The sequence below is a fragment of the Lissotriton helveticus genome, unplaced genomic scaffold, assembly GCF_964261635.1.
Source record: "Lissotriton helveticus unplaced genomic scaffold, aLisHel1.1 SCAFFOLD_698, whole genome shotgun sequence".
NCBI classification, from domain to species: Eukaryota; Metazoa; Chordata; class Amphibia; order Caudata; family Salamandridae; genus Lissotriton; species Lissotriton helveticus.
Window position 1 is genome coordinate 22,636 of NW_027611898.1, and position 12,311 is coordinate 34,946.

Below are 12,311 nucleotides of genomic sequence, written 5' to 3' on the forward strand. Positions count from 1 at the left end.
CCTCCCGCTGTATCTTCTTAACAAATTCAAAGGCCACTTTGGGCGTCGCCAGTATTGTCGCCTTCTCCTTCCACAGCACTCGGAGTCGGGCAGGATATAGCATGGAATAGCCAATGTTCAACTCTCTTAGCTTAGCCTTCACTGCTGTGTATTCCTTACGTGCCTGTTGTACTGCGACTGTGTGATCAGGGTAAAACTCCAGACTGTTGCCTTGATGGGTGATCTTGCCCTTTTCCCTTGCCAGCCTGAGGATCGTGTCCCTGTCTCGATAATTGAAGATCCGCGCCACCACCGGCCTAGGCGTAGCACCAGTTGGTGGTTTGGGGCCCAATGTCCGATGGGCTCTTTCGACAATAAAGATCTGCGACAGCGCCTCCGCACCAAAGATATCCTTACATAGGCCCTCGATGTAATGCTCCATCCGCCCCGTGTTGGTCGTTTCTGGCAGGCCCGTGATGCGCACGTTATTACGCCTCGAGCGCGCTTCCAAATCTTCCTCCTTCGCTTTTATCACCTCCAATATTCGTTCCATTCCCGCGCATTTAGTGGTAGACGTTCGCGCTTCATCTTCAACCGCCGATATTCTCGTTTCCGCTTCATCCAATCGCTCTCCATGTTTTTCTTGCCGAGCAGCCATGCCATCCATCCTGCACGTAAGATTGTCAAGCTTACCATTTATATCTTGCAGGTTCGATTGAATTGCCATCAGAATCTTTTCTATGTTATTAGTAGACGGTGAGTCTGAAGAGCCGCCGGCCTCCGCCATATCCTCCGCAGGTTTCGTCGCCTTCCTGTTGTCAAAGGTAAGTTTTGGTTCCTGCTTATCCGGCTTCCCCATTGTGGCGGTCGGTGAATGTACTTTCCGCAATGTGGGTCCAAACGCCCTCGTTATCCGGACCGTCGTCGCCGTGTTGTCTTGGCGGTGGGGCCCAGCAGTTGCACCTGACTTTCACTTCCCACACGACACGGTCACCGCCAGTGGTCACCCTCCAGCGCGTGCGGAATACGTGTGGGACGTGGTCAGTCCACTTCAGGAGCCTCAGGAAGTGAGGCGGATGGACACGCCCGCGTCCGCAGGGGGGCCGCACCGCCACAATCTGCCACAGCCGTGTATGTTCTTGCTCCTGATGCCCCCTGGCAGCTCCGGAATTCACTCCCCCGGGTAGCCAGTAGGTTGGCCTCAGGTCGCAGGTGGCAGGCCGCTCCCAGTCTCAATCGTTCAGCAAATTTATTCCCAGCCGCCGCTCCTGCTAAATCTCCGACCAGGCAGTGCCACACAGTCTAGTTCGCGGTCATCGGCGCGAGTTTGCAGTTTCCGCCATTACGGCAATAGTCGCCGCCATCTTGTCAGGCATGCAGGCGGGGTGTTGAAGGACACAGCCCGCGTTGTACAGGGGCGATAGGAGCGGAGATCATGCACTCTTTACCAGGCAGCAGGAGCTTACCCCCGATCCGTGCTCGCTGGGTCCTCCAGGCAGTCCTCTGCCGATTTCACCACATATGCACAGGGTCCGCTGTCTGCCGCCGGCCATCTTGTCAGGCAGTCCGGCTCTCACCGCAGATATCTCAGCGTTCTCTTCAACACAGGGATGGAGACCACAATTTATCAGGTCCGCTCAAGCCCCTCATCTTCCGACACAGATAGCGGGTCGTTAAACGAGGGTTGGTGGGGTTACAGCGACAATGAATCACATCGCGTGTGATCGCCCGGCGGAGCTGCAGCTCAGGCAGCCATTCCGCTGTGCGCCCCCTAGCGCCACCTGACCTTCCAATCCTTGATTCTCCCAATTGTTCTCTTATCTCCTGGCCATCATATCCCTTGCTTGGACATTCCAAGAGGAAATATTTCATCACCGCTCCCTGTCCGCTCAAAAAAGACTGAAACCCCACAGAAGTGCTTGCACTCTCTCTCACTGCCACTCTCACAAGTAAGTCAACATGTCTAGAGCACTCTGTGAGAAAGTGCCCTCTTTCTGCAGGGTTGTCCCCACTTTTTGCTGAATTGCTGATGTACTTTGACTGGGAAACAACCTTTACAACGCAACTTTTACAACGCACTACCATTACAACTAAACTTTTACAACGCAAAAACCATTACAACGCATGTATTTACAACGCATGTTTTTACAACGCATGTTTTTACAATGTAGATACCTTTACAACGCATACCATTACAACGTAAGTATTGGTAAGTATATAATTATATTTAAAATGTTATAGGTTTGGGTTTTTGGGTAAAGGGGTATTTTTAGGGTTCAGGGTCAGTTTTGGGTTTTTGGGTAAAGGGGTATTTTTAGGGTTCAGGGTCAGTTTTGGGTTTTTGGGTAAAGGGGTATTTTTAGGGTTCAGGGTCAGTTTTGGGTTTTTGGGTAAAGGGGTATTTTTAGGGTTCAGGGTCAGTTTTGGGTTTTTGGGTAAAGGGGTATTTTTAGGGTTCAGGGTCAGTTTTGAGTTTTTGGGAAAAGGGGTATTTTTAGGGTTCAGGGTCAGTTTGGGGTTTTTGGGTAAAGGGGTATTTTTAGGGTTCAGGGTCAGTTTTGGGTTTTTGGGTAAAGGGGTATTTTTAGGGTTCAGGGTCAGTTTTGGGTTTTTGGGTAAAGGGGTATTTTTAGGGTTCAGGGTCAGTTTTGGGTTTTTGGGTAAAGGGGTATTTTTAGAGTTCAGGGTCAGTTTTAAATTTTTGGGTAAAGGGGTATTTTTAGGGTTCAGGGTCAATTTTAGGTTTTTGGGTAAAGGGGTATTTTTAGGGTTTAGGGTCAGTTTTGGGTTTTTGGGGTACAGGGGTACAGGATAAAAATAAAGTAAAATTACATTTAAATTAAATTAATTCAATTAAATAAAATAAAATTAAATTAAATTATATTAATTTCAATTAATGTACATTAAAAAAATTATTATATACTTACCAATACTTACGTTGTAATGGTATGCGTTGTAAAGGTATTTGCGTTGTAAAAACATGCGTTGTAAATACATGCGTTGTAATAGTTTTTGTGTTGTAAAAATTTCGTTGTAATGGTAGTGCGTTGTAAAAATTGCGTTGTAACGTCATACATCCACTTTGACTGAGTGTGCCCTGGGCTCCTGCCAATCAGATTCCCAGGGTCTATGTCTTTCCCTAAAACTGCATTGAAGACCAAATCCAATCTGCACTCTCTGGCCAAGATCAGCTCCTGGTAAATGGTACCACAGGTACCCAGGGCACTGTGGCCAGGGAAGGCCTCTAAGGGCTGCAGCACTTACTCTGCCACCCTTACAGGACCTGTACCTTTACACACACACACACTGCCTAAGCAGGCTGCATGTTTTGGTGCAGAACAAAGTGAAGAGTCGACATGGCACACATCCCTGTGTGCCATGCCTACAACCCACTGCCCCGGAAATGATCAGCCACCCCTCTAGCTGGGTGCACTATACCAGTGGTGAGGGCACAGGTGCATGAGCCCTGTACCCCTACTGTGTCTAAGCCAATTCTCAGACATTGTAAGTGCAGTAATGCCATTAAGAGTATATGGTGCTGGGTGTTTGTCATTATGAACTCCCCAGCACCATAATGGCTACACTGAAAACTGAGAAGTTTGGCATCAAACTTCTTAGCATATTAAACCCACACTGATGCCAGTGTGGGAATTATTGAAAAATGCACACAGCGGGCATTTGAAAAATGACTTAACACTAGTGTCCAGGCTGAGTGGCTGCTCCCCAGCTGCCACCACCAGACATGTTTCTGGACCCCTGGGTCCAGAGCCTGCTGCTTTCGGGGGCTGAAACAATGCACATCCTGGGACGAGGTGCCAAGCCTCCTCCCCAGGATGGGCAGGGTCCACAAAGGAGAAGCTTCAAAGGCTTGTCGCCTCTGTGAGCTCCCCCAGGCCTTTTGCTGCTCTCAGCAACTGGTCGCCACCGGTCTGAGCCCCACTTTGGGTGGGAGAACCGACAGGAAAATCAAGTGAGGAAGGGAGGTGTGCCCACCTTTGCCAACCCCACCCCTCAGGTGGGGGAGGCAAGGTAAAGCACAACTCACAGTCCCCACCATCTTGCAGATGGGGGGACAGTGGCCAACCACAGTGTGGCATATGCCCCCCTTCCCACTGGATGGTGGTATAATAAGGGATGTACCCCCCCAAGGAAGAGACCTATTGGTCCCAACCTTTTACTTACCTGTAACACCCCTAAATTTAGTATTTAGTGGTATCCTGAACCTTGCCTCCTCAGACAAGCAATGACCAACAAGAAAAGAAGGAGAAGGACCGAACAGCCGTGCTGAAGCTAAGAAGAGGACGCCTACTGACTTGGCCCTAGCCCTACCGGCCTATCCCCACCTCGAACCTGCAGAAGCAAAACCCCGGTGTGTCCTGCATCCAGGAACCTCAAGAACCCTGAGGACCTGCCCTGCCATCCCAGAAAAAGACTTTGTCTCCCTTGAACACCAGAGTTGTTCACCAACAGACTCCAGCTCTGGCAACTCTGCACCCGATGCCCACGGCCCCAGTTTGAGTGGCCCAACACCACATGAAGGTCTCCCCGGCGATCCTGACCTGAGACCCAGTGATCCCTGACCTGCTTCAAGCCTCCAGCCGACACCTGCAGCCTCAATCTGGAAGGGCCCCCCTAACCATGACCAGGAGCTGGTAAGAAGATTCGACCCTAAAATACACCCCTGCACCCGACACCCCGCAGCCTTGGGTGGCCCAACCGACGATGTCTAACCAACCCCCAGTATCCCAACTTAATCAATCAATAAATCATAGCATTCGTAAAGCGCACTACATACCAGTGAGGGTCTCAAAGCGCTGTGGGGGTGGGGGACCTGCTACTGTTCGAAGAGCCAGGTCTTGAGAAGTCTCCTGAAGGTCAGAAGGTCTTCGGTCTGCCGTAGGCGTATGGGGAGGGTGTTCCATGTCTTGGCAAGGTGGGAGAATGATCTGCCGGCGGCGGTCACTCTTCGGATGCGGGGGACGGTGGCGAGTGCGCGGTCTGCGGAGCGGAGCTGGCGGGGTGTGGGTGTAGAGGCTGAGTCGGCTGTTGAGGTACGCTGGTCCGGTGTTGTGGAGTGCCTTGTGTGTGTGGGTGAGGAGTTTGAAGGTTATCCTCTTGTTGACAGGAATCTAGTGCAGGTCTCTCAGGTGGGGTTTCATGTGGCTGCGGTGAAGGATGTCGAGCATCAGGCGTGTGGAGGCGTTCTGGATACGTTGGAGTGCATTTCCGTAGTCTAGTCTACTGCTGACGAGGGCCTGAGTGACCGTCCTTCTAGTTTCGGTGGGGATCCACTTAATAATCCTTCTAAGCATGCGGAGGTTGTTGAAGCAGGAGGAGGAGACAGCGTTGACCTGCTTCGTCATGGAGAGGGTAGAGTCGAGGATGACCCCTATGTTGCATGCGTGGTCGGTGGGTGTTGGGGGAGTTCCTAGTGCAGTTGGCCACCAGGAGTCGTCCCAGGCTGAGAGGGTGGATCGGAGGATGAGGACCTCCATCTTGTCAGAGTTCAGCTTCAGTCGGCTGTTCCTCATCCAGTCGGCGACAGCCTTCATCCCTTCGTGAAGGTTGGTTTTGGCGGTGTGAGGGTCCTTGGCAAGGGAGAGGATCAGCTGGGTGTAGTCGGCGTAGGAGATGATGTTGAGGTCGTGCGACGTGGGCGAGCGGTGCCATGTAGACGTTGAACAGAGTTGGGCTGAGGGATGAGCCTTGGGGTACGCTGCAGATGATCCCGGTGGCTTTGGAGCGGAAGGGGGGAGGCGGACGCTCTGTGTTCTGCCTTAGAGGAAGGAGAAGGTCCAGTCCAGGGCCATTTCTTGGATTCCGGCGTCGTAGGGGTGTGTTCGTAGTGTGCGATGGGAGACCGTGTTGAAGGCGGCTGACAAGTCCAGGAGGATGAGGGTCGCAGTTTCTCCCTTGTCAAGCAGGGTCCTGATGTAATCGGTGGTGGCGATGAGGGCAGTTTCGGTGCTGTGGTTGCTGTGGAACCCCGACTGGGATGGGTCCAGGAAGCTGTTCTCTTCGAGGAAGCTGGTTAGTTGTTTGTTGACAGCCTTTTCGATGACTTTTGCCAGAAACGGGAGCAGGGAGATGGGTTGGAAGTTCTTGAAGTCCTTGGGGTCCGCCTTGGGTTTCTTGAGTAAGGCGTTGATCTCTGCGTGCTTCCAGCTCTCCGGGAAGGTCACTGTCTCGAAGGAGATGTTGATGGTTTTCCGGAGATGGGGTGCGATGGTGCTGCTGGCTTTGTTGAAGATGTGGTGTGGGCAGGGATCTTCCGGGGATCCGGAGTGGACGGTGTTGATAAACTTGATGGTGTCGTCGTCGTTGATGTTGGTCCGGGTGAGCAGGCGGTTGGTGCGGGTGGTGGTCCTCTCCAAGTCGTGGTCACTCCCAGAAGACCTTCGTCCCTGAGCTGCAATGTGTTTGCAAACCGGAGAAACCCATTGAAAGTAACAGGGCACCAGATGACAAACCCTCACCGTGCACCCGACCACCCTAGTGCCGTTGAGAGTGTTCCTTCGGTGCTAACTTGAACCGCCAATTGCCCTGAGCTGAGGTCCAGGAGCTTTGCTCCCACAAACTTGTGGCCTGCTCGTGAGCAACTACCAACGGTAGGTATCCTATCCCCCATTGGATAACATTGGGCCACAGCACTCTGTACCCGGTAGCCCTAGTGTCGCTGAGAGTGCTTTGAGAGTGCATCCTCGACCCCGGAAGACCCCTGAGTCTAACCCAAGAAAACCAACTCTCACAATAAAGTACTTACCTGTTAACCATTAACTCTATTTCCTCCCATCGGATAACATTGACTCTGTGTTGAGTTAGAAAATCTATAAAATCCTATATAACTGTGTACAAATAACCAAAACACATTTACCTATTTACAGAAAATGTCCCAGTCCAGTATCCAGGTATACTACACTGTGTAAGAAAAGTAATCTGCAAAGTCATCTACATGACATCATATTGAAAAGTCATTATAAAGTATGTGTACAATATTTTATGGTATTGCGTTTCCAGTAATTCTACTGTAACCAAACCAAAGTATATAAACAACTGCAAACCAAACCCTATTGTTACTGCAAAGTATACATCACTTACATGTGCCAGGCTTGCTTGGTTCTAAGAAATAAACATAACTAAATAATATTTTGCAAATTGGTCTGATTTCAGTCTTTGAGTTTGTGCAATCATTTGCTGATTGAGAGTGTACAACAAATGCTTAACAATACCCTCTGATAAATCCTTACTGCTTGCCCACACTACCACAAATAGAGAGTAAAGTGCTATCTCCCTTTACCTCTGCCTACCTTTGGGGTTCCACTGGACTCTGTGCACACTATACCTCACTTTGGTATGGTATATACAGAGCCAGCTTCCTACACACCCACACTGCTGTCATGTTCAGACACTCTTCTGCATACACACCTTGTCATTCACCTGCAGGCAGTACAGCTAAGGCCAGACGCAGCCCTGGCATACGCAAGGACTCACTTTTCCTGACACAGAAAGTGGCCAGGGATCTCTGAATCTGGCTGCACTTTTTTCTCTTCAAACGCTAGCTCTCATCAAGCTTGTGGACAGTTTTTTCTAGTTCCCGATCTCTATAGCACCACAAAGCCCTTTACTTCTTAGACAAAGTACATCAAATAGTTGTCATTCTCCCTTCTCACAATTCTATCTTTTTGCGTTAAATGAGTTCATTAGTGTTATTCATCTGTGCCAATTTTTGTCCATTAACAATCTGATTTTAACTCTGCAGATGACTGAAGAGGTGAAGAAGTCTCAGAGCTTGAACTAGGAAACAATGACTCGAATCCAGGAGTGATGAGCAATTGGAAATTCTCAAGTACTGAAAACTACTGAATTAAAACATTGTTTTCCTGACTCAATACTCTACATTGAACATTAACAAAGCTCCTAAGTGAAAATACCCAAAATAATTAATAGGTTTGAGCTCTTTGCACTAAACAGCCTCTGAAATGGGAAAGGAACACGTGTAAAATGAGAGCTCAGTGCACGTACTATTTGTAAGAATATTTTCTCTCAAAAGAGACATTTGGAGATGAATACAATAATGCAAAGTAATTAAAGCTGAACACAGTGCACCTGAGAATAACTTTGATTATAGCTTCAAACTGATGGTACTGATAGAATGCAGCAGAGAAGATAAAAGCAACAACACAACATTTTATCCCTGCACAGAAAGTGGGAACTTTTGTTAGAAATACCAACCCCCTCAACATGATGAAACAAGATTTATTTGAAGGGGCCATCCTATTTAAGATGATAGAACGAAAGCAGTGCATAAAAAGTCATTGTTAAAGATCTTTCAAAGACCTCAGCAGAGCAAGACGGCAGAGCACAACATTCAGTGTAGAAGATACCCGCATCCACGTCTTTCTCTGTGGTTCATCGACCTCTTCATAACTACGTAGAACCTTCACAATGAAGGGCTTTCTTGGTATGATGTTTGTCTCGTTGGGAAAAGGGAAGGTAAAAGGGACCTTCTGGTGATAGTGAAAACTATTATCATTCACAAGCCTATTTCCTACCTTGACCTGAATGAAAAAAACTTCCTGATGTATTAACACTAAACACGTCAGATGCCTCATCAGTTCTTTATAAAAGTCTAAATATGTAAACGTGTGTAAATCTTAAAGTTTCAACATGATTTTAATTCTGTATGAGAACCTACATGTGCATACGTTGGAGACATCCTCATAGGTGCTGTGGCCCAGCTCAGTAAAAGTTTATAGGATAACGTAGGCTAGCCCTAGAGGTGACATCATAAGCACTCCTTGGCATGTATGTGAGACAACACCAGGCTTGGAGATATTAACTCCAGAAAACAATTTTATAACTGTATTGAATTCAAGAACAGCTTTAGTTGTCAATCCTATCTCAATCAAAATGAGACAACACACAGCTGGGAAAAGCATTATCAGTGCATTAAATTCCAGAAAACCTTCATCCAGAAAAGCAGTTTCACAAACCAGGAGAGAACAGACACTGGGGGAAAACCTCAACAGTGCTTTGAATGCCAGAAAGCCTTTACTCAAAAAACCCATTTCACTGAGCATGAGAGAATACACATTTGAAAAACCTTATCCTTGTTCTGAATGCAAGAAAAGCTTCCATCGGAGAAGCAGTCTTACTAAACATGAAAGAACACTCACTGGGGAAAAACCTCATAAGTGCTCTGAATGTCAAAAAGGCTTCCTTCAGAAAATCTGTCTTATTCACCACAAAAGAACACATACTGTGGAAAAACCTTATCAGTACTATGAATGCCAAAAAAGCTTCTATCATAAATATATCCTCAATCAACATGAGAGAACACACACTGGGAAAAAACCTTATGAGTGCTCCAAGTGCCAGAAAGGCTTCAGTCATAAAACTAGTCTCACTCACCATGAAAGAACACACACTGGGGAAAAACCTTACAGATGTTCTAAATGCCAGAAAAGCTTCAGACAGAAAGTCAGTCTTGCTGACCATGAAAAAGATCATACTGGGGAAAAACCTTATAAGTGCTCTGTGTGCCAGAAAAGGTTCAGTCGGAAAATGAGTCTTACTTACCATGAAAGAACACATACTGGGGAAAAGCCTTATCAGTGCCCTGAATGCCAGAAACGCTTCAGTCATAAAAGCGGTCTTACTCAGCATGAAAGAACACATACTGGGGAAAAGCCTTATCAGTGCCTTGAATGCCAGAAAAGCTTCATTCAGAAAACCGGTCTTACTGAGCATGAAAGAACACACACTGGGGAAAAACCTTATAAGTGCTCTGTGTGCCAGAAAAGGTTCATTCGGAAAATCAGTCTTACTTACCATGAAAGAACACATACTGGGGAAAAGCCTTATCAGTGCTCTGAATGCCAGAAAAGATTCAGTCAGAAAATTACTCTCACTCAGCATGAAAGAACACATACTGGGGAAAAGCCTTATCAGTGCTCTGAATGCCAGAAAAGATTCAGTCAGAAAATCACTCTCACTCAGCATGAAAGAACACATACTGGGGAAAAGCCTTATCAGTGCCCTGAATGCCAGAAAAGGTTCATTCAGAAATCCGGTCTTAATCAGCATGAAAGAACACATACTGGAGAAAAGCCTTATCAGTGCCTTGAATGCCAGAAAACTTTTACTGGGAAAAACCATCTCACTCAACATGAGAGAACCCACACTAGGGAAAAACCTCATCAGTGCTCCGAATGCCAGAAAAGATTCAGTCAGAAATATAATCTAATTATACACAGGAGAAAACATACAGTGAAAAATGTATGAGTGCCAGAATGCCCCGAAAGCTTCCATCGTAGCCGATCTCACTCAATTTGAGATGACACACACTGGGGGAAAACTGTATCAGTGCTACGAATTTTGTAAAATCTTTAATTAAAAATTGGGTCTGAGAATAGGGGGCGTGGCCAAGATGGCGGAGTGAGCGGACGTGCTCCCGGCTAGCTCCTTCGGCCCCGGCTTACCCGTTGCTGTCCCCTGGCGCGTTTCTCCCCCGCGCTATCCAGGTGGGGGCCGGAGATCTGGGAGACGCTACGGTGCCGCCCACAGAGCTGTGCGAGCTGCTTTGGCGAGTTGAGACGCCAGAGCACGGAGCGGCTGGACTGGCAGTGGGAGCAGGCCCGGAAGATACGGAGGCAGCGTGCGGCCACTAGAGGCACCTTAAGAGTGCAGAGGCTGTGGCGCTGGGCCCGCCGGACACGGGGTGAGGCGCGATAACCGGACGGCTGTCCAGGGGTTTGCGGAGTCGAACCTGCATGCACTGCCTGGCCCGGAGTGGGGCCTCCTTCGGCCCGGAGGCGGTGCGCCTACTCTAGGCCGGGGTTGAGGCCTACAGCTGAGGTGGAGGAGGAGCCCGGAGATGCGGGAGGGACGGCGGTCCCCCAGATTGCGTGGTGCCTGACCCCGTGTGGTGGCTGGAGGAGGCGGTGAGAAGGCGGCAGGGGTCCCCTGGCCCCCGGAGGAGAGGAGGCCGCACAGATTGCAGAGGCGACCCGGAGGACCTGGAGGAGGGCCGTGGTCTGGGCCGGGCGCCGCCAGCTGAGGCCAGTCGTGGATTGGAGGTACCAGGGACCGTGGTGGGCGGCGCAACTGGGCCCAGCCTGGCCCGGAGTGCGGCGAGGCGGCTAACTGCTGTGCCAGGAGCGGAGGCGCCAGGGAGACGTGGCGCTGAGGCCTACGGAGAGAGGAGGCCGGTCGGGCTGCGGCGAATCTACCTGAGACCGGGGTTGAGGCCTGCTGTTGAAATACCGGGGGCGCCCTCGCCCCGGGAAGGCCAGCGGATCATTGGATTGGGCCGCGCCTAGACGGCATCTGGGGGCAGAGGTAGTGGAGAGGCAGCGACGGACATCTCTGAACCCCAAGGAGTGAAACAGTCAGGAGGGTGGCGCAGAGGATCGGGCTGAGGGCTAGAACCCCGACCTGCTGGTGCCGGGGGCCTCCTCGAAAGTGGATCACTGGAGCATAAGATTCCCCCCATGGTGCAGACACAGACCTGGGACCCGTTGTGAGGTATCAGCCCTGCATGAGAGCGCCTGTGAGGAGTGGAGCCCAGGCGGTAAGCCCAGTTAAGTGAGGAGATCGGGGGCGCAGGGACTGAGCGGCGGGGCACAGGGGGCCCACTGGGCTAGCACACAATAGGAGCCCGCTGGGAGTCGCCGGTCTCGAAGGCGGACTGTAGCAGGGAGACGGTGGAGCGCCATCAGTGGGGATTGACCGCCTGAGGTGGCTGCGAGACCTGGCTGCGACCATTCCCTGGGCCAGGAGGAACTTAGAGCGGCATACCTCGTGAAGAACGATCTGGGCGGCTTACACCCGGGGGTGTGTAGACGAACAGGAGAGAGACCGCCACGGTGCTACAGAGGGAGGTGGCTGCGGCATAGCGGACTACCAGTATGACAGGGCAGCGAAGGAAGAAGGGCGAGCGGACCCTCCCTGAGATGTTGGGCAGGGGGCAACAGAAGGGGGAGAGAGGAGGTGCGTCCCCAGGAACGTCCAGAGTCTTGCAGGGTACCGGGGAGAGTGAGAATCCCATCACCAGATCCTTCCTAGAGACCCTCTTTAATTCGCTGCATGAGGATTTTCAAACTTTAAAACAGGAAGTGGCTGGAGAGGTCAGGGAAGTGCGACGGGAGGTGGACAGTCTTGGCGAACGGGTAGCCACTATGGAGACCGCCGGACATTCTAGTGATGAGGAAATTTCACAGCTGCAACAGGAGGTCCTGCGGCTGCAGGATCAACAGCTAGATCTCCAGGCACAAAACGAGGATCTGGAGAACAAGTCCCGGCGGAATAACATTAGGGTCCGGGGTGTTCCA

At 50.2% G+C, this 12,311-nt stretch overlaps 1 protein-coding gene across 1 annotated transcript; it reads left to right on the forward strand.

Annotated features, from left to right (window-relative positions):
* Window positions 1-7,734: 7,734 nt before the first annotated feature.
* Window positions 7,735-10,457, forward strand: LOC144807233 (uncharacterized). The gene has a single exon (XM_078673087.1). It carries the CDS (start codon window positions 8,890-8,892, stop codon window positions 10,261-10,263), a length of 1,374 nt encoding a protein of 457 aa, XP_078529213.1. The 5' UTR covers window positions 7,735-8,889; the 3' UTR covers window positions 10,264-10,457.
* The last annotated feature ends 1,854 nt before the right edge of the window (window positions 10,458-12,311 follow it).